Source organism: Mytilus californianus, unplaced genomic scaffold (genome assembly GCF_021869535.1).
Source record: "Mytilus californianus isolate M0D057914Y unplaced genomic scaffold, xbMytCali1.0.p SCAF_47, whole genome shotgun sequence".
Classification (NCBI taxonomy): domain Eukaryota; kingdom Metazoa; phylum Mollusca; class Bivalvia; order Mytilida; family Mytilidae; genus Mytilus; species Mytilus californianus.
The window spans coordinates 599,053-622,464 of NW_026262698.1; the positions used below are offsets into that span (position 1 = coordinate 599,053).

Genomic DNA, 23,412 nt, shown 5'->3' on the forward strand with positions numbered 1-23,412 from the left:
ATTAAAAACCAAAAAATATATATATATAGGTATGCGCAGATTTATAGCAATACTCTCTGGTACATGTAATATACAATTCAAGCCTTTGTTTAAAACATTTATAAAAGCGGAAAATAGCAATACTATTTCGCTCTAAGCGTTCAATTTGCTTCAAATTCATCACAATAAGCTACAAAAACATCGCTGGTGTATTATTAACTTCCAAGTCAATAATTCAACTTATTTGAATCCGTATGCATGGAACCTTTTAATCTGACCTTTAGTGCGCATGTGTTCATTATGTGGTGCATTCATTAAAAAGAAATGAATGTCAACATTAAACAGTGAAACACAAGAACCATCAGGAACAACATTTCCGGCCCACAAAAAATCATTTTTATCAGGTAAAATGATGAGTTATGTATATGTTTAGCCTATAACATGAAATCTCGATTTTGTTTTACTTTATTTTCAGTCAAAAGTTGTGTTGCTGAACCTTTTTGGAGAAGTATGTAATAACATTTTTCGTTTAAAAGGACAAAATTTATCAATTCAATTTGTGTGAGTTTAGAAATTACTTTTACAATCATCTAACATTATTGTCTTATACATGTATAATTAATCCGTTTTACCATTTATATTTGTTCAAAGTTCGAGTAAATTATAGTGTTTCTGATTAGAGAGATAGATGTTTAATTATAATTCGTACAATGACTCATATGGTACTATTGATACAAACATGCATTCTTAATGTGCATGGATCATATCAGGAGCCTGTAATTCAGTGGTTGTTATTGGTTACTGTCTGCCATATTTATTTTTCGTTTATTGTTTTTGGCTTATATCACACCGTTGATGTTTCGCATTTTGTTATGACGGGACCTTTTATACTTTACTATACGGTATGGGTTTTGTTGAAGGCCGCACGGTGACATATAGTTGTTTTCCTCCTCGTCCTTGTGCATGTTATTCTCTGGTAGAAATCATACCTTAAATTGCCTTAATTGTTTTAGTTTTGATTTTTTTTATAATAAACCTTTTTCACTCAAAGAGTGCAATAGCGATAATCGCCGATTACATTTATGACAAATTTCATTTGTAAAAAAATTGTATTAAACTTGTTCAATGCATTACAACATTTCAGTGTGTAGATATCAAAGAATTATATCTTCTAATAAAAAAGTGTAACAAAAATACTAAACTTCAAAACAAATTCAAAAATGGAAAGTCCATAACAACTGACGAAATCAAAGGCCATCAATCAACGGAACAAGTGAAAAACAACTGTCATATTCCTGACTTGTATGAACCTTATCTATGCACAAACAGATTTCTTGCATGCATTGTTTCTTTTTTATTCAAAGGACATTTTATTTTTTTCTAAAATATGTCATATGTAAATTTAAGGCCCCTTGCATAACTCATGAGAACATTTCGATGCAATAGTAACTTAGTTAGTATCTCTGCCACTTTTTTTTAACTCATCTAATAGATCTCATTCATGACTTGACATTCGACTTATTTCTTCAAGATACAACGTATATCAACAATATTGAATATTCATATTGTTGATTAGGTCTCAACCCGGAAGCTTATTTACACATCATGTATTACGTTCTTTACATTTACACCGTCCTTTAGCTGTTAAATATACACATAACATGAAGTAATCCTGTTTGTAGGGAGAGCATTTTAAAAGAGGTAAGTTTGTATGATAAACTTAGAACTTTTAACTTGTCTTTTGAATCTTCTAAATTACAATTATTACTGTAATGTGTATTTCATTTAAAACCACAGAAAAATATAACTGCGCAGTATCATTACAAATAAAACTCAAAACCTTTAAAAATACATCAGTTTACTTATACAACTAGCAATAGTACGGATGATGTAATGTCTATTGGAACTTTTCTAAAACTATTTTATATACATGTACTAGCAGTTGTTTATATCAGGGACTAGGTGATTAGGTCTAAAATGTATAGTTGTCTCATTGGCAATCTTACCACATCTCCTTATTTTTAACATGGTGTGAAAAGATGTTCAAGAAACAGTAAAAATCTGAAGTTTTTCTTACCTGATTACTGAAAAGTAAAATAACAAAAATACCGAACTCCAAGGACCTGATCTCTGTCATAGAACTCATAACCCCGGAAAATGTCTTCATATTGCGTATTGATTTAGGAACCAACTACAGAACCAACATCACCATTAATGCATTTTACAATATCGAGTGTATTTTAACAACCAAGTTGCAATCACCGTGTCCGTCGGTCTGTTCGTCCAACAAAATATGTTAGTCACACTTTTCTCTGGTTCTTCTGAACAGAATGGCTTCGTGTTGTAATAGCAGCTTGACTGTATGGGCTGTTACGTGTCATCATTTTTGCGGTCTGTTATATACCTACTTCATGTTTGCCGATACTTTGAATATTCAAATATGTTGAATGAATTTATATTTTTCGTCACACTTTTGCAAAGTACTACAGAACAGAATAACTTCATATTAAGTTAGCAACTTTGCAGTGATGCTTAGTAACGTGTGATTGATTGTCGGGTCTGTCAGTCATATTTTTTTTTGTTTTTTTTTGTTGATACATTGAGTTACGAATGATGGTATGCTTAGCATGGCAACGTGTGCATTCTTGTTTGTTGTTACGTATATTATACATTTAAGATTTTTATGTGATATTATTATACATTGCAACGGAGATGAATGTATTTTTCATTGTAATAAATATTACAAGTATTAAAAAAAACTTTGAAAAACTCTGCATACACTGCTGTTACCAAATCCTATATAGACTCTGATGTATAGTAGAATGGCCATTCAAGCACGCCTTCCGTCTGGCAGTAAAACCCTTGGGTAATGTGGAACATATGTTTGGCTTTGCGGGAACTTATACGTCCGGTCGGAATTGTGACGTTAAATCAGATCTCTCGTGTAGGGTTAAAAACTACGCTCTCTTCATATTTAAGGACGCTTTGCAACAAATCTCTGAGGGATCCGTAGATGGCTTGTTACTATCCAACATACCATATTTTCTAGTGGCAGTCCAATTTCGATTTACATTCAGTTTGACCAACCTTGCAAAACACGTAGTGTGTTAAATATTACGTTGTTCTTGTTCTGAATAAGTAGGATATATTTGACACTACACGTTAAGCAAGACAAATTCCTTAATATATCCAGTGAAACCTTTATAAACTAAACTCTATGTAAACCGGAAACCTATCTAAATCTATTTTTTATGATGTCCCACATTGCATATTGTTTAATAAATTTACCTGTTTATACAACAAACCTATATAATCAGAAGAAAATTCTTAAATCCCAAAGCGTATAAGCTTATGCAGCTTTCACTGTACAATTATGTATTCTCTTTTGATATTTTTAGGATGTCATTGGAAGTATTAAGTACAGAAGAACACACTGATGATGGTTATGGGAGACAATACAGCGCAAAACACACAGTGAGGACAACATATAACCACCCAAAGGGTGTCATGTTTATGCATATTCATGAGGATGGGAAAGATTATGAGGACCGTTATCGTCACGAGACTGTATCAATTGGCGATATTGAAATTAGATATTCTTATGATTGGGGAAACTATTTTACATGGGAATATGTTAAGATATCAAAACAGGGTGATGAAATCAGCTATGCACAGCAAGAATTTGGACCAGTCGATCCCTTAAAGAAGGAAAGTCGACAAGCTAATATAAGGGAAAGGAGGTATTAAAAAAACTCAGTGAAGATCTGTGTTTATCACTTAAAGATTTTATCAACATACTTACGTCATACTTTAAAATCAGTTCTGATGTTTTGAATATATTCCTGAGATAATTTGTTATACGGTGCAAAGTATTTGAGTTGTGGATATTAAAATTCATATTTAATTATTCTGAAATATATTTTTCATTATTAAAATCTTCATATAAAATTTGCCAGTGTTTTTATCTTTGTATTTGCTTTTGCTTGAGTAATTATCTATACTTTTGAGGACTGCAGACATTTTAATTTTTTTGGAGGGGGATTTCATCGTCACATCATACGTATAATTGTTATATTGTTCCCCGACCCATGTTTCACAGTCACATGCATCGTACAATAAGCAATCCATAAAAAGTTTATTTATAATTCAAGAATTTAGATTTACAGCCAATTATTTGAGAGAGAGAGAGAGAGAGAGAGAGAGAGAGAGAGAGAGAGAGAGAGAGAGAGAGAGAGAGAGAGAGAGAGAGTATAACATCTGGTCATGTAAGTGAAGTGCATTTGTCCATCGCTTGCGCTCTGCACAGTAGCTCAACCATTTTCGATGTTTCATTATTTTTGCAATTTGTTTACGGATTGTACCTTTTTTTACACATCCGTCGTAGTTCCGCTATACTGATATCTTTGATGTTTTTTTTCCCGCCCATTCACTTAAGAGTCTTAGAGTCGAGGGTTTTTGTAGTCGAAATAAAGAAGGAACGAATGATTCGCCTTTGCAGCTATTGATCTGATATTAAATAATTAAGTATAATTCATAATGAGCAGTAAAGGATAAATTGAAGTTCTTTCTGTTTGATTAAATTAAACCAACAATTGCAATATAAAAAAAGTTTTATTTCAGTTGAAATACTTTTGTCTAAATGACAATTGAGTGTACTTCATTCAATGACAACATTAGATGTTTTCTCTTTATTGTTTCGTGTATGTAAATGTGTGCATATAGTGAGTAGTTACGAACTTCAGTTGCGATTGATATATAATTGACCTAATTATCATTGAAGTTCAGTACAACTACAATTTATCGGTACATTAACAATGTACATATAATTTACACCCCAGTTTCATATTAGCCGTAGGTGTTGACGCAATGTTTTAAAAAATATGTCATTTTAAATTTTTTCCTAGCTTTTAAGGAAAATATTTTTTTTAAGATTTTCATGCAACTCGTCCATATTTCGTCCCAGATCTCTTAACGTCTTCTGCAAATCAAACAAATTATTCACCGATACCTTCGAGTGGTTAATTCTGTTTCATGTAAAGCTTGTTGAAAAAAGCTCTCCATGTAATCAAATTGTTTCAGGTGGAAGTAAGTAGGAATTTAGGTAAAGGTATCTTAAGCTTTCTTCTAAACACACTGTATGTGTATACAACCTTTTTTTATAAGTTTTATATAAAGTAAAATTTGGCAATTTGAAAGAAAATTAGTCAATACTTGAGTTTTTTTTTTTTACCTTAATCTATGTATATAATTATTTTCGCATTTACTTGAGGTATAATCCGATAAGTAGCCAGTGCTTGGTTACTGGTGTCACGTGACAAGCGTGATATTAATGTAAATCTTACAGTTAAATAAATACATTTTGTGAAATTGACAAAATGTAATTGTAACTCCCTGTGATTTTGTTCGACTGTTTTAAGGTCCTTTAGGCGTTTGTATGTTTTGAAATGTTTTATATTTTTGGCTTTTTAAAACTTTTAGCTCGAGTTCACCTGCTGGTTATTCAAGAAACACATGTATCAATTTTTTTCATAACCGCTGAGTTAGCATCGTTGATGGTGAACTTTCAGTTCACAAATGTACATCCTCCGAGTAGCCAATGTCTTGGTACTGACATGATTTAAATATCTATTTTGTCGGTGACTTTTTGAAATTATATTGTTACCGTTAAATGTTTTGACTGATTTTATCTTTTTGCAAGCTCTACAATGTTTCTTCGACTAATGAGTTGTGGTTCTCTTTTTGGTATCTTCCGCCATTTTTTTTTTCATATCTCGAGCTTTTCCGTTGAAGGTCATGCCATACAAACGTTATTCTCACAATTTTATTACGTTTACCATCATTTTTACTTTCAGTAAAAAAATCTACGAACACATTGTTTTTGATATTTTATTTAAACTTGTTTTACAATGGCTGTTATTTATTCATTTACATGACCATTATGCTTGTATTGATATTTAACAAAACACGTACAAACACGTGCATAATCACAGATACAACCAAAAACTAACAACTTTGAATCTTTCAAGATTACAATAAATTAAATGTTGTAATTCTATATTAATGCATAACTATATGATACAGGTTTCTTAAATATCTAAATATCGAACCATCTACTTAACATAGGCACCTCAGAATTATAACATAAACATTTTGTGAAATTTATAACAAGAACGACATAAATTATTTTATTTTTTCAAAGATCGATCCTTTGAAAAAAAAGTGGAAGAAATTACGTAACATGAATAGATGTGCCTCAAGGCAATGTTTTCCGCTCATATCACCTACGTTGTGGTGATGATCTAGAATACAAGGTTATAAAACAAAAGATTAACAAACGAGCATACTTCCAGCGGAAAGCTATGATAATGTGTCAGCTTTTAATACCATGTCGTCGATTGATTCCACAGCTTATGTGATGATTATTTATGGAAGAATACGATGCTTATTTTATTTTGTTTCAACTCCAAGATGTGTGCAAAAAAGCAACAGTTTCACATTTGATTACCAAAAAGCAACAATTTCACATTTGATGCTTGGAATCGTTGTTAACAGAATCATACAACTTTTGTGCGACATGATTTAGGTCACTAGTGGAGCACGAACTGCTTAACTCTCTGATCCCTTCCTTTTACCACTAAATTTTGGTTGGGTTCCAGTCTAAATCTTTATTTTTGTGTGTGATGTATCTTTTTGTATTGGAAATGGTATTTTATAATCTACGATTGAAGGACAAAGACCCTTTTTTTACATAAATATAACTAGACATAAGGTATAACAAGTAGCATAACATATAAGCTTTCTAAACCCTGAAAGGTTTGATAAACCTTTGAGAACATTGACATCTGTAGAAACCCAATGTCGAGAAACAAAGAAAGCATTTGACACTTTCTAGTATTCGCAGTATTGAATAAGACTATCTCAGCGCTCATTTCTTATCCATGTATATGAAAATTTGCCATAACCGAAAAAAATATTCTGTTAAAGAAAAAAAACATAAAAAATGCTATAGAAATAAAATCGATGCTTATAACAAACGGTAACTTTTTTTAAAAATGATTTGAAAATGTGTGTCTCTCTTGAATTTTGGCGGCAATAAGTTTAGCTACCAAGTTTTGAGACTACAATCAAACTACTTTGGCACCAGAGACATTTTTCCCCAAAATACAAAGATGAACGTGTAACAGCTTATAGTTTTCAGCTCTATCACAGATAACAATATCGTGTATGCACCTGAAAAGAAAAAAACAATATTCAAAGAATAAGAAGTGCTGTAAACATCAAATAATATTTCCTTTTAGAGGGCTGCAAGAGTACTATCTGTGTAAAAAGTGTTTTCTATTCTTATTTTAAAAACATAACTAATATGTATGATAAATAAATAAATCTTTTTACCGAACCATAAATATTTTGGAAGTAAAAAATATAAGTGAATGCGTACGTCAGTATCTTTTACTGAAAAATTGCGTGTTTTGGTCGAAATCGTAAGAAATACAATTCCACGTTTATACTAATAGGTTTAAAATATGGGACTAATAATATTGTTGTTCATCCTAGATAAATGTAAACAATTCATCCACCAACGAAAATCAAGTCATATTACAAATTTAATTCGTCCCCATTTGATCAAACAGTTAGAGATAATTGTGAAGAAAAAACGTATCATAATATCCTTTGACATTAAATAGTTACACCAGCATAAAAAATTCTTCATTCTTCATACCAACATATATTTAAATGTATCAATGTCTGATTTGTTGGAATACCTATTGCAAATTACGTAATTGATTTATAAATTATCAACAAAAAGGCTATGCACATTTCTATGTATTGTCTTGGGTGCTGAAGTTTGTCATTAAAAATATGAATCTATTTGCCATATCCACACTTATCAATATGGTTACAAAGCCTTTGATTTTTTATTTAACGCACTAAGCATGGAATTTTACGTGGATGTCTAATACATGTACGTTTGGTTGTATTCTAAATTTCCTTTTCAATCATACAAAATCTACACATACATACTAAAAACCCGAATCTATGAAACAGTGTTTTGTTTTGTCGACCTTCAATTTAATTCTTTGCGATTTGCATTCGTTGAATTATTTTCTACCAAATTATAAAATATTGACTGGCGTCCTTTTTTGCTTTCTCTTTGCAACACTAAATCATCGAATAACATTTTAAATGGTACAAAGGATATCAGTGTTCGATTGGTACAATTCATTTCACCCCGTCGTTACTCAAATGACGACTTGAAACTTGCTATACCAATAGCAAAAAAGGCATGATGCATTCGACCAACTGAGGTTTATTGGTGGTTTCTTGAACGATCCCGTTTCAATCAACAAAACAAAAATATACTACCAAGGACTTTCAATGAGCTTTTAGTATAGGCAACAGTAGTTTACCGATGTTCAAATCTCATTAATCGATTAAGAAGACAACTCAAGGTTACAAACAAAAACTGAGGAAATCGAATAAACTCAAAAAGGAGCGAGACCGGTAGCGTAGACAGGGTAAGCGTGATCTACTTATAGATAAGTTTTTAATCGTATATTTAGCATTTCTGCATATGCTTACCATAACTGATGCTTAGTCGAAAGACTGATATCTCCAGTATGTGTTCATACTCCTAAAACGAGAACAGTATTAATCAATTAGTACATTTTGTTATGCTATTATTTTATATTGAAAAATATTACTTAGATGATTATGTTATTACAGTAACAATTATAAAAAAAGCAAAGGCAATTAGGTGGTACAATGTACAATAGTTTTGTTTTTTTATTATCAAGTTTTAATGAATAATAACAAACAATGTATATTTTGGTTTTCCTTGAATGAAATTTCACAATCTTGGTCATTTTTTTTGTAAAACATCTCAAATATAATCTTCCTTTGAATAAGGTGTTCATAATTCACTGGGAAATCAAACTTACACAACAACGAAACTTACTAATGTGGAAATGGGTTGGTTTGATGTTCCGTTGGGATTTCAACCAACCAAAGATGAAGAATTGGATATTCCGTCACTAACGAGTACCCAAAATGATGCAAGTATCCTTACAAATAACTTTACATTACTGGTTCTGCCAAATGCTACCCAAACATCTTTCCAAATTTTTAACATCTAGTTTATTAACAATCAAAACGGTGTTTCGGAGTTTCTGTGAGACTACCTGCTCTAGGAGCGGTGTAAATCAGATGTTGAAAAGATCTGTCACAATCCAAGTCCCTCTCCTAGTGCAAAAAAGAGGGAGACGATTGCTAGGGGTCAATAGAAAATCACCATTCTAATAAAAACAGATCATACTATGGCAAAAAACGACAAAATGACAACTAATAATATCAGAACATCACATAGAAAACTGAAGACTGGGCAACACAAACCGGGAGTGAACTCAGGTGCTCCGGCAATAAGTCGGTTTCAGTAATGTCACAATTTCGAAGATGAGGACCGGATTGTTGTTACAAAAGTGGAACATATCCGTAGTCATTTGTGACATAGATTTTCCATAACGGTGTAGATAGTTAAAAAATATACCTTTCCTCAAAGGTAACAAAATAACAATTATTATTCATTCTAAATTTAAAAACAGATTAAAAAAATTTGTCCAAATTTATTCCATAAAAATAAACGTCAAACAGCTTATTTTAGAAGGGACAGATAGTTCTTTGTAAAACAAAAACCCTCTGATTCAAACAAACTAATCCCTGAAAATGACATCATCAAGATGCTGGATTTTTAAATTGACACATATTGTCATAATGACGTGCTTTTAGAAAGACATCAGCATTTCTTTGCAAACAAACTTAGCCTATCTGCTTGCTGACTTATTTTCATATCAGGGAAACTTCATACAGGAGCTTCTAATAAAAATGAAAGAAAAGCTGGCATTAATTTAAATTCATGTTCCATAACACAGATATATCCTTACACTGAATAATTGGTGATTGTGTTGAATGTATCTATCCAAATACTATAGGAGGAGTTCATTTAACAAAAAAAAAACTTTCTTTTGAACAATTTGCTGAAAAAATGTTCTAACTCCTGGAAAAATTAAGATCTTCCTTAAACAATTCCATAAAAGCAGGTAAATAACTTCAATAGGTGTGCAATTGTTCTGTGAAATATCAAAGGTCTGTGTTAAAAACTGTAGGAGCAACGTATTACACAAATAGGTACCTTTTTTTCTGAAAAAATAACCAAGTTCCTGAGTGAAGAAAATCCTCAAACTATTTTATATTAGCAGGTGCATATTTTTTGTAGGCAATCTTTGTGAAGTTTCATGTATCTAGGTTGAAAATTGCAGGAGGGGTTAATTACACAAACTAGTAGTCTTTTGCTGCGAAATTACTAAGTACCTATTTTTTTTAAAAAGAAGGGAATTTTTCAAACAATTCCGTAATATAATAAGGTGAACGACTTTCATACGTGTCCAATTTTTCTGTTGTGTGTTACCGAATTCGTTTGAAAACTGTAAGAGGAGTTGATTATTATAAACAGATGCCAATTGTTACACACATCTGCCTAATCCAACGAACCCGGCAACACTAAAAATTCGCCATATTATAAACACTTCGTGCAAACTCCAAAAATATAAACCCAACATTTGTTGCTGCACCTGCTATTGTTCCAGTCATTTTTCTATACCACCTAATATTGCTTAACAAAAGACGTAGGTAAAGAAAAAACATTCGCAATTGTAATTGTAAATTGAAATAAAAAATAAAGAACAATACCAGATTTCAAAAGTCAGCATTTCTTTTACTTCCTACGATCATTAGATTGTCATAAAATGCACACACACTGATTTGTGTCGTTTTCACTCAGACATAAAATTTGATATTTTTTTTAATGGGGGAGGGCATACACAAACATAGCATTCCATGGATACGATGTTTAAGTACAGTGATTTGAGATTATATATTGCCAAACTCTTTCAAAAACTATTTCGGGAAAAAAAATGTTCGACAGTTTCAAGATATAAGCAACAATCAGTTAAATACTCTCGTTAAATAATTCTATTAAACAGAAGCTGTGTTTTATGTTGTAAAAATTAAAAAAAAATACATGGAAATATTTCTTCTATTATCATGAGTGTAGTATCGTTTATAATTTTTCATATATCATTTTTTTAATAAAGGCTTTGTCAACTTTATGTTGCATCAATACTTAACATCTTTATTGAAACTTCATTCTTTTTTCCTAAATAAAATATGTTAGTACTTTCTTTTTGATTAATTGGTTTTCAAAAGAATAAAATTGGTAACTGAAGTTTTATACTCAAATTATATAGAACTATTCGGAATAAAAAACATTTTTATTATCACATAAAAAGTTGTGTATTGACTTAAATCTAAATATGCATTACATACAGATCTCAATTACATATACATGCAAACATTCAACAACATAAATTAAACTAGTTTTCATTATCATTGTGACTAAGATGATTACAAAGTATTGTATTTAACACATGCTGTTGTATATATGTTCTTTTAACCAGTGTTCTAGTCTATCCGAAATCAATTTATTATACATTGAATACATATGAAAACAATACTTGATTCAATAACGTCATACAAAGTTCATGCTGAACAAACTACTAACAAAAATGTCTTCAGGGTTCTATATTCATATCATTCAAGAAAAAAGACTGAAAGATTTCAAATATCCAAATCATAATTTCAAACGGCTTTAAAGAAATGAAATTGATTCACAAATAATTCATAATATATGATTCAAGCAGAAAGGTGAAAAAATCTTGAAATAATAGAAATGATAGAGAACGGCAAACAACAGTCATTTAACAATAACCTTTCATCATTTTTTTTCTTGAAAGTAAGCCGACGGGAAATGCGAGTAGAACGAATTCTCTGGAGGAAATGGCGTGCTAAGAACATGACGTGCGACACACCACTGAAACAATGGGTTACGTTACCAGGATGTGACGTAGTGAGTGCCGCAGTTAGTGGCATGTCATTTGAGTTGTGTCGTAGGAGAGGTGAAGAGTGTGCAGAAGACACGTCTGTGGAGTCAGAGGCAGAAAGACCTACAGAGAGGAAGTAAATGTATGCTTTGTACAGTTTGTACAGTAAGCCTAATTTTACAATAAGTTACAGATAATACATATAAATGCAGTGCATAGTTTCAATAATAAAGCTGACATAAAATATCATATATTAGTGTGTAGAATTCATTCTAGATAAAACTATGATGTTATGTATACTACTTACTGTTTAATTCTTAATTATTATTTTTAAAGATTTATTTAATAATTTGGAAAAACAAACATTCATAATTTGCATGAATTAATTCTAATTTCATTAATTTACATATACAGACCATGACAAATAGATTTCCTAGTTCTCGGATACCGTCGAGATATCAAAATAAAATCACCTCTGCCTTGTATGTTTCCTATTATTCATATATGCCACACAAAAATACAATCAACTTGTAATAAATCCGCCTTGTTGATATATTACAGCTGGAAACTGATCAAAGAACGACAAATCCAACGGAGTTTAAATACTCAATTTTATTGCGCTATTTGATGTAGTTTTACATGGTAAATTTCAGTTTTCCAGGAATATATTTGTCCTTGTTGGTCGTCAAATACATTTCACTAATGCATACAAAGGACGTATTAAAAGGGATAACGACAGCTTGCGAGAACTTCCAGATATACCCAAAATAGAATCTATTGAACAACGATAAAGTCCGTGTCAGAAAAGACTAAATTGAAATTTGACATATTCTTTAAAGTATCTAACATCTGCGATTTGTTTGTAAATTCCACTGTTTGTCTTTTTTCTCTTGTTCCTTTTATCCATGGTGTTGCATGTCCGTCTTTAATTTATACGATTTTGTGGCTCTTTTTATTATCTCCTTATTTTTAATAAATAAAAGTACACAATGGTATACAAATACCAGACGACGTTAACAGTTACCTCTTCCCTCATCAGTTATTAGAAGTCAGTATCAGGGAACCAGAAAATATATTTAACATGACCTAAATACAGCAAGATGATGTTGAACGTAACATGAAATATGACATAAGCTAAGCATTAAGCCAAGGGATTTAAGCATTTAAGCAACTTGTGCACTATATACATACGATCCGTATCAGTCAGTGTCCCTAACGAACGTCTACGTCGTCCCATTCCTTCACTTTTGCTTGTCGGGAGCTTGAAAAAAAAATATTTATTACTTTAGTACAATTTGTTACATTGTCACGTGTCTTCATCAATTGTTGTTTTTTTGTCATGATTATATGTCTTTTCTCATTTAATTTCGTAAAGAATCGTTATAATTGTTATACAAATATAATTATTATTATATAATTAAAATTTGCAGTGTTACATTTACTTTGTATTATAAGCGCAAATTAATTATGCGTTAAATATCTTATTCTAAGAAAGTGATAGAGTCTTTTTCTATTACTCATCTAGCTCTCGAAATGAATAATGACATTCTTGTAAAATTTTTGAAAGCTCATTATTTAAGTGAATGTTAACGTCTAAATAGTCCAAATTAATATACTGATAAACCTTCTTACCTTCTGACGATTTGGTTTGGGTGATCCCTGAGAGTTACAATACAGGTTTGGTGATGCACACAGTTTCATGTCTGATGCACCACGTATGTCAGCTGGTAATAGTGTAGGCTTGGGTAATTCTACACCTGTTGTGACGTCATGTTCTCGTAAAAGATACCAATGTGGCATATTATCCATCACACCATTGACTAAAATTAAAGGTAATTATACGATGCTTTTATTATCTGTTTGTAGTGCTTAACAATTTTTTTTTCAGAATTTGAAGGACTCATGTGTAATTGTAACATAAAATATGATTTTATATTTTTGTTTCTAAATCTTGTTCCTTCAAGCATTGTTTTACCTAGTTTTCATAAATACATAGATATTGTTAAAACGTACTTTGTTCAAAAAAATTAAAATGAAATAAAGCAACACTTATCCAACAAATGAATTATAATTTTTCGTTAAAAAATTGTTTCAAATGTGTAGAAAAATCAAATATTTAATACAACACATACCCGACAAATCAATGATAACTTCTCCAAGGAAATCATTCGTTTTAAATCTGTCATAATCCCAGACTGTTATTTCTAACATTTTATTCTGAAGTTCCTCTCGATGTAAATCTTGAAACATTACTGTTTGATGCCACTGGGGATTCAAAGTTCGTGATATATGTTTCGATCTTCTCTTATTTTCCAGACTACAAAATATTTATTTCGTCAGTGGTATTTGAAAAATCAAAGATACAAACGACAGTTTTTCCTATATATCTTTTTTTTTTAAATATAAATCTAGTTGGTAATGATTATTTATGAAAGATGTCAATATAAAATTCATGAAATATACATTCGTTACATTAAATTTTGTCTTTGGCAATTTATAAATTTACTTTAACAACTATTGTAAGTAGTCTTGTAAATCAACTAAAATATGCTTAATTATAATACTCATAAGGTATTCTTCGTAGATATTCCACATTTAGTAAAAAGTAAAATCACAAAAATACCGAACTCCGAGGAAGATTCAAAACGGAAAGTCCATTATCAAATGGCAAAATCAAAAGCTCAAACACATCAAACGAATGGATAACAACTGTCATATTCCTGACTTGGTACAGGCATTTTCTTATGTAGAAAATGGTGGATCAAACCTGGTTTTATAGCTAGCTAAACCTCTCACTTATATGACAGTCTTCTTTTCCGAATAACAAAACGGGAAAAGAAAGGAATGTTATTTACCATCTGCCTGGAAGTAAATATATCTTGACAAAAGGTTGTTATTTACTATCTGCCTGGAAGTAAGTATATTTTGGCAAAAGAATGTTATTTACCATCTGCCTGGAAGTAAGTATATCTTGACAAAAGAATATTATTTACTATCTGCCTGGAAGTTAGTATATTTTGACAAAAGAATGTTATTTACCATCTGCCTGGAAGAAAGTATATTTTGACAAAAGAATGTTATTTACTATCTGCCTGGCAGTAAGTATATCTTGACAAAAGAATGTTATTTACTATCTGCCTGGAAGTAAGTATATCTTGACAAAAGAATGTTGTTTACCATCTGCCTTGAAGTAAGTATATCTTGACAAAAGAATGTTATTTACCATCTGCCAGGAAGTAAGTATATTTTGACAAAAGAATGTTATTTACCATCTGTCTGGAAGTAAGTATATTTTGACAAAAGAATGTTATTTACCATCTGCCTAGAAGTAAGTATATCTTGACAAAAGAATGTTATTTACCATCTGCCTGGAAGTAAGTATATCTTGACAAAAGAATGTTATTTACCATCTGCCAGGAAGTTAGTTTATTTTGACAAAAGAATGTTATTTACCATCTGCCTGGAATTAAGTATATTTTGACAAAAGAATGTTATTTACCATCTGCCTGGAAGTAAGTATATTTTGACAAAAGAATGTTATTTACCATCTGCCTGGAAGTAAGTTTTTTTTGACAAAAGAATGTTATTTACCATCTGCCTGGAAGTAAGTATATCTTGACAAAAGGGTCAGATAATCCATTAATATCTTTTGGCATCAGGTTTCTGGCTTGTATCAAGTGAACATTTAGAGTGTTGTCATAATCATCATGACTCAGTTGTAACTGAAATTTAAATTAATCAATCTGGAAGCAATGTATATACCAATTTAATAATAATAATGAGGATAAAAATTACCAGCAGTAGAGGGGAAATCTGAACAATCAATGATACTTGGCATAAAGAATACATTTTTGAAGAATTAAAAATTTCCTGTTAGTTATCAAAACAATAATACTTTTTTTGCATGACTGTCTGTATATAATTCTTACCTGTATTTCTCCCATGGTTCCACACACATTTTGAATACCCTAGAAATATGTAAAAATTTCCCAAAATAAATCTAAATCTAAATCAAAGGAAACAAACGCGCATCCCTATCTTCAGCCTTTTCACAATTCAAAATTAAATGATCTAAACACAAAAATAATTCAATCTGTATGGCATTTTGGTCACCTTAGTAGAGAACAATCTATAAAAAAGCAACGTTTTGGTTTGCTTAATACAATCTACTACTCATATTCATAATTTCGAAAATTTGGTCACTTTAATTGATTATAAAACAAGATTGTCTTATGTATTCCAGAATTGACTATTTGATAGCTGACATTCAAATGATACATAGAACCACATTCCTGTGGTTTTCCAGATTGTTCGTTTGATTTAATTAACTGTAAGAGAACTGATCTGGTTTAAAGAGCTCGTTAATATTCGTGACGATGACAATTACTAGCTTAAAGAAAACATGATATTCGTTTTTTATTTGTTTACAATTTTTTCAAATAACATTTTTACGAATATTGTCTTTTCATTTTCATTTGTTAACTAATTTCTGAGTCAAAACGAACAACCGCCATCAAATTAAAAAGGTCATCTCTGACGTAGATAATCTTCTCCCGAAACAGTAAATCTTTCACACCGATTTCTGTATTTTCCTTTCTTGCATGTTTCGCGTTGTTTCATTTCAATGTCACGGTAAACATTGACTTCATACGATATGCATTACAAACCACAACTTGGATTATCATTAATTTTAAGAAAACTGTAGATAATAAAATAAATATTATAGGCAAAGGGGGTAATGAAATAATTGCTATAGGCTAATGGGAAAGTTTGTGTGAACTTAACACTGGTTTTACAATACTGGAGGACATTTCGTCCCCAGGGGTATCATCAGCCAAATAGCCCGCACTTTGTGTTGATATGAAATATCATTAATAATGTATTTATCTGTAAATTTTCTGTTATAAAACTTTGAATTATTCGAAACACTACGGTTTTCTACTCCAAGGTATAATTGGATAGCCTTAATTGTATTTGGTACAACATTTTTGGATTTTGGAATTATCATGCATTTCAATTTCGTGTTTCATTTTTGCCTTCCGGGGCCTCTGTGGCCGAGTGGTCTAAGTAGTCGAACTACTGTATCACTAACCAGTCAACACTGAGGTTGTGAGTTCGAATTCCGCATGGGGCAGGTGCACTCGACTCCAATCTTAATTGACTAGGGTTGTCAGTTTTCCTACCGAAGGTCGGTGGTTCTCTCCGGGCACTCCGGCTTCCTCCACCAATAAAAACTGACCGCCACGAAATAGCACAATAGTGTTGAAAGTGGCGTTAAACACCAATCAATCAATCAATCAATCAATCATTTTTGCCTTCCACCTTTTTTTTTTATCAACGTCACTGATGAGTCGTATTCGTCCGGCGTAACAAACTATAAGCCTGGTATGTTTGAATTGTTTTCAACCTCACCACATTTTTTACTTGTCAGGCTATTTAGACCATGTATTGTCAATTGCTCTTTGTCTTTGTTTGTATGTATGTTTTTGTTTGAGGAGTTGTTTGTTGATGGTTGAGACGGTTTGCTGTACTTGTCGGTATTTTTTGCGATTTATTTTTTTTTTCCTTTTTATGTATCATATAGTTGTACATGCCTTTTCTGCATTTGTATTTGCCTTTGCATCTTTCATTTCTTTCTTTATTTCCCTCAAATCCTTTGATCTATTTCTATCAGATGAAGTAGATGTTTGTGATGAATTTGAAGGCGACGAAAGGCTTGGGGTGACGTATTCGTCATGTTGAGATGATGACTGAGATTCTGGTTGAGATCCAGCTAATGACTCGCCCTCTCTTATACCTTCTAACTGTGCTGCCAACTGTTTTGGATCAACTCCTTGGTTTGACTTAAGACATTTTTCTGATACAAAATTAAATCACATCAGTACATTTTGATCATAGATTAAGCTTTTTACCTTTAAATACATATTCTCCAATTTAAAGGTTACATTCTTTTTTTTCATATTGATATATAACGAAACAAACGAAAAAAATCTATATAATACTTTTTATCAATTGATAGTTCTCTTGTTAAAAGGGAAAACATTTTTTGTCTAAGTAATTGGAAAGAATTAGAATCTTTCTGAAGTACAAAATTCCAGTAGTATTGCAAATAAATATTACAAACGTTAATTTACCGTAAACTTCATCTGCAACATATTCCATGTTGTCATATGCTGCATTACGACCTCCTTTAGATTTGTCAATTGATTTGGCATGATGAGCAGATCTAAAAAATAAATTACAACTACTTTCTTCATTTTCACATTATTATTATTTTCAAAAATGACAACCTATTATATTAAGCAAAGTATACTTGATTGGAAAATTCATCGCGACGGTCTGAATACGCATACATGGTGTGTCAATGAGAGATCTATCAAACAAACCAATGCAATTAGGTCAATATTAGATATTGGTCTTTATCACATACCAAGCTTTTATAACATTAACGGTACCCATTGTACTGCACCAGATGCGCATCTAAGTTGCAAATTATGTTTGTTTCCATTACATATATTTTTGACATTTCCTTGTCATACATTGTGTAATAGCAAAATATCTACCATAACGAATATTAGTTTCAATTTATTTAAAACCGTGTATTATATGTCTCAAAATCCAATTTAAATCCTACATGTACTTGAAAATGAAATACTTACGGTTTCACAACAAGTTCTATCTCTACATTTGGAGTATTGATAATTCTTTGTACGTCCTCGTATGTCTTGTTGGATAATTCAATACCATTCCATTCAAGGATTTGATCACCTAATATAAGACAGAACAAGCAAGCATTATGGATTTTTAAAATAAGTTATTTAAAAATAGAACAATATCTGAATTTGAAAATACTGAATAAGTCTTATCATCAAATATAATATAATTTGCCTTCCATTGAGAAAACTAAATCTAAACACCCACGACATGTCAGTAGTTTAAATATTGGAAAGATGGCTTATTGAATGCGATGTAGCAGAAGAATATGTCTCCTTAAATGACTTATCGAAGGCAAATTTGAATTCTTTTCTGTAGGTTTCCAAAACTTGTTTCTGTTTATAAGGCATGTTAAGCTATATGAAACGTCATTATCAAATCTTTGCTTTTGTTGTGTTTGTCTTTTTTCAATTTTGTGTGCATCTAATCAATAAGATATATATTATAGATTTGGCTAGTTTTAACAATTTACAATATTAAACATGTGTTGAGATAACTTAAATGTTTACCTTCTTTGAGTTCTCCGTGCAGTTGGTCAGCAACCCCACCAGGAAAAATTGCGGTAACAAAAGCACCAGATTCAGTCGTTCCTTTGACTGTTTTGCCACCCACTATTTTCATCCCTATACCATTACCAGCTTTAAAAGATGGAATAAGGAAGACGCTAATGAGATTCATTGCTTATTCAAGTGTTCTGCTTTCTTGTCTAGAGACAGGATACTTTGTAAATCTTTGAAATCTCTTTGATAAGACACGTTCAATTATTTGTTAAATTTAAAACATAAATATATTTGTTGAAAGTAAAAACCACTCTGAATTATAGTTTTATTATATAAATACAAATATTAAAAATTTATTTGCAATATTAATGGAGCATATTGATGTAATATGAAAATGTTATTGACCACATGAAAACGTCAAATATACCATTACATTGCCAGGTAAATCTTACAACAACAAAAATATTACACGAAAGGTGTGTACGTTAACAAAGAACATTTTATAAAAAAGGGTTTTATTGTTTTTCTTCATCCACAAATATCCTATTCGAAGGTCTAGATGAGGGAAGGGGTCTTCATTTTTGTATTCTTTAACAGTTTTAGCCACCATTTTTCTTTACTCAATATTTTTTGGCCCAACATTCTCTATACCTTATATTTTAGCAACCGATTATTTTTTATTCTTTTTTTTTTTTGCCTATTTTCCTATATTTTGTATTCGAACCTCATCCATGTCGTTTAAATGAAGATACGTTTTTATTATATAATCGTTTGCGAATTAACATGCCTCAAAGTTCAATATATATCGTTGTCCGTCCGAAATGCTTAAATCTAAATATCGAATGAAAAGAGATAAATAAAAATGCTTTTAATTGTTTTTATTCAGATTGAAATACCTTTAATTGATTTATCCTTCGGATCACGCGTCAGCAGTATCCTTTTTATTCCAAGGTCATACTTTCTCCTTGGTGCTGGCGCAGGCTGCAAAATATAGTCAATTTAACGTCTTCACTTTATTATTTTTTTTCAAAACAACACTCAGGTACTGCTAGTCATAAATTAGTTAATTAATGTTTTGTTTCAAGCAATCCATGCATTTCTTTTATATGTGTATTCATATTTTGTTAAATCCCCAAAATAAGAATACTGCAATGCATTTTCAACTGCCTTGTCTTCACCTTAAACAAATCTCAAAATAAAATATTGTCCGAGAATCGGTCAGAAATGGATGGGGGAAAATGCCTCGGTCGCTTTTTCAAACCTTGTGATTAAATTAATCAGTGGCTACCATGACATCTATCAATGGATTAAAGTATTGAAAAATAGAACAAGTAAGTGTCATCTGTATCAGTTAACTGGCCAGTAATTTGTAGAGATATTTTAAAAGATGGTATATCATATCTCTTTGCGACTGAATAGTGAGTCATTAATTTGTGAATCAATTTTACGACGATCTTAACAAATTATAGGTCGAATGACCGGGAAGGAAATAAACACGTCAAATGGAGACTTTTTACACTCGCTCGTACGGATTATTTCATTAATACATTAATACATTGTAATATTTAGTACATGAGTCACGATGGGACAAACACTTTGATAATATGAGTTCGATCTTATTAACAGCAATTAAAACACGATCAGGTATAAATGTACAAATTGAAACTACTACTTACAATATTCCTATAATGGATATATTTCAATACGTAGGTTTTGATAATCATGTTAGTGTTAAAACGTTACCTGTTTCTTTCTGTCTTTTTGTTTCAATATTGTAACACCACCTTCAAGCTTGTGTTTCATCAACGGTTCATCAGCATCAACACTGTTGTCGCTTTCAACACGGTGCATACCATTTAACAGGTCTAAACAAAGAGATCCAGCTATATAGCTATTCATGATATACCTTATATTGCTACGCTTTGGATAATAGACATCTCTAATACAATATGTGTTTTCTTACTCTATTTTAAGTATATATTTATTACAGTTGCTTAGATCATCCTAATTGAAAGCATCATGACTGCATAACATAATTTATTATGCCATTTCAACATTACGAACGTTTTATTTAGAAAAAATCAAGGAGGCTGAATCAATATCCATGTTCAAATATTAGAGATATTTACTTATTATTATTATTATTATTATTATTATTAATAAAAAATGTTTTGCTCATAGCAGTTTCTTACCATCACTAGTGATATTATACTCTGCTGAAACAGGTCGACTACCAGTGCCTATTTCATGAATTATCTTCCGCGAACGTGCCTTGACGTCGTCAAGAAGAGGCATTGCAGGTGTAGAATCACTAGGTGGGCTAGCTTCAGTATCGGAAAAAGCACCACCCGTTGCAGATACATATTCTGCTTGTTTCGTATGAAGTTCGGGTAAAGTAACACTACTGTGCATGCTAAGGTCATTCCCATGATGAGGCCGTAAATAAAAATCAACTTTTTGTTTACCAGGCCTTACTTCTTTTTTATCTTCAACATTTCCTTGATATATATACGGACTTGAATGTGCACTAAGATCTGGTCCTCGACTTCGCTTGGTCCGTTCTTGTTTGTGAGCCAGATATTCTGATGAACTATAACTGGTTTCTGTTTCCCAGCGTCCTTGTTGAGAATCTTTATCTTCATCTGAATCATCATCATCCAAAGGTTTTATGATACCCGTAGGGATTGGTCGCATAATTGCATACATATTTGTAGACTTTTTGGGAATATCGTCATAACTATGAGCCATCACTTGACCGCTACGCGTTAACTGGAAAAGTTCATTTTGAAGCTTACTTGTCTCTTCTAATTGCCTTTTACGTCGTTCAATTTCGTTTTGAAGTTGTAATTTTCTTTGTTCTCTAGCTTTTCTTTCCTCGTCATCGGACAAGTCTAAAAGAGCAGGTTTGTTTTGAACACGTTCTGGAATGTGAGTTTCGGAATGACTTTTTGGTTTCATATCTGGTCGTAATACTTTTGAATAAACATTCCGTCCCTGAAATTTTGTACTTTCTTTAGGTTGCACAGACATTTTTGTATGAATAGGTATTGTTTGTTGTCTAACATCCATTATCGGTTCCGATCGCGTGCTATCCGTGTCACTCAATCCAGAAAGGCTACTGTCATCTGCTACAAGTCTAAATAGAGATGTCTCTTTGTGATCCTTGCCTTTGATTTGCATATCTCCCTCAATATCTTTGTCCTCTTTAATGGGTGAAAATTTCGAAATCATAGGATCAGAAGATTGCCGTTTATGCCTAGATTTACGTGGAGCTACTTGCGGTGACGTAGGAACACGTTTTTTACCATTTTGATTTGTTGGTTGCTTACTTGTTTTTGGTGAAAGAGTTCTTTTTGCTTGTAATTTAGCATATTCCCTGCTAAGCTTTAATTCTCCTATTTGCATTTGTAATGCACGTATCTCCTCAAGTTCTTCAATTCTTGTACGTCTCCCTTCCGTTACACGTCTCAGTTCATCCTGTAATCTTCTTTTCAACGATTTCATAGCTTGTGTAATTGGAGCTCCATAAATATTAATCATTGAATCAATAATTGCATCTGTTTCGTCTTTATCCTTTAAATATTGGTCAATATTTCTCTCGACATTTGTAACTTTCTCGCCAGCACAGGCAATAGCTGGAATATTCGCTTTAATATCTTCATTATACAATTCTTTGATATTTTTATCACTGTATGATACCTCAGATGGAAGATAATTTCCGTTCCATTTGTCAAGAGTAGGTTTGTCTAAGTTATTCATATTCTTACGATGTCTTGTAAACATGGCAACTTCTATGTCGTCTTCATTCATAGATTCATCGCTCGTGGATGAAGGAGTTGCATAACCTCTAGGTTTTCTTTTGTGATCTTGTTTTAAATGCTGCTTTTTATGAACATTATTTTGGCCTTTCGTTCTACTAGGTATTTCCTCTGTCAAAGGAATAGGTGGTAGCTTTCGTCTTCCTTTCTTTTGTTCTGTGGCTGAAATCTGTAAAATAATTAGAAAATGTTCGTATTATTTTTATGCAATCAATCCAAGAATTACAGACCAATTCTGCTGTTCGGTGTGAGCCAAGGCTCCGTGTTGAAGGCCGTACTTTGACCTATTAAGGTTTACTTTTACAAATTGTGACTTGGATGGAGAGTTGTCTCATTGGCACTCATACCACATCTTCTTATAATTATCCAAAGCTTCATTTGAAACACAATTTGTAATAGTGTATCTTTGAAAAAAAAGCAATGCTTAATTGTGAACTTTCCATTTCATCCTTACACACTGTTTTCAAT

General features: G+C 31.7%; 1 protein-coding gene and 1 long non-coding RNA gene across 3 annotated transcripts in view; one reads left to right on the plus strand and one right to left on the minus strand.

Annotated features, from left to right (window-relative positions):
• Positions 1-1,401: 1,401 nt before the first annotated feature.
• Positions 1,402-3,929, plus strand: LOC127700043 (uncharacterized). Its single transcript, XR_007981411.1, has 2 exons — positions 1,402-1,680; positions 3,378-3,929. It is a non-coding gene; the product is annotated as an uncharacterized LOC127700043 (long non-coding RNA).
• Positions 3,930-5,851: 1,922 nt separating this feature from the next.
• The window catches only part of LOC127700044 (uncharacterized), a 57,957-nt gene continuing 40,396 nt past the window's right edge, over positions 5,852-23,412 (minus strand). Inside the window, exons 7-21 of one of the 2 annotated variants that reach the window (XM_052203486.1) lie at positions 21,319-23,113; positions 20,870-20,991; positions 20,023-20,107; positions 19,136-19,264; positions 18,572-18,680; positions 18,047-18,138; positions 17,507-17,769; positions 15,842-15,880; positions 15,504-15,634; positions 14,045-14,229; positions 13,545-13,732; positions 13,104-13,173; positions 11,925-12,035; positions 8,560-8,611; positions 5,852-7,209 (exon numbers count right to left, since the gene is read on the minus strand). In XM_052203486.1, the coding sequence (XP_052059446.1) occupies positions 8,604-8,611; positions 11,925-12,035; positions 13,104-13,173; positions 13,545-13,732; positions 14,045-14,229; positions 15,504-15,634; positions 15,842-15,880; positions 17,507-17,769; positions 18,047-18,138; positions 18,572-18,680; positions 19,136-19,264; positions 20,023-20,107; positions 20,870-20,991; positions 21,319-23,113 (3,327 nt within the window). In that variant the 3' untranslated portion in view covers positions 5,852-7,209; positions 8,560-8,603. The remainder of the gene's footprint in view (positions 7,210-8,559; positions 8,612-11,924; positions 12,036-13,103; positions 13,174-13,544; positions 13,733-14,044; positions 14,230-15,503; positions 15,635-15,841; positions 15,881-17,506; positions 17,770-18,046; positions 18,139-18,571; positions 18,681-19,135; positions 19,265-20,022; positions 20,108-20,869; positions 20,992-21,318; positions 23,114-23,412) is intronic. The other variant, XM_052203487.1, reaches the window with a different exon arrangement.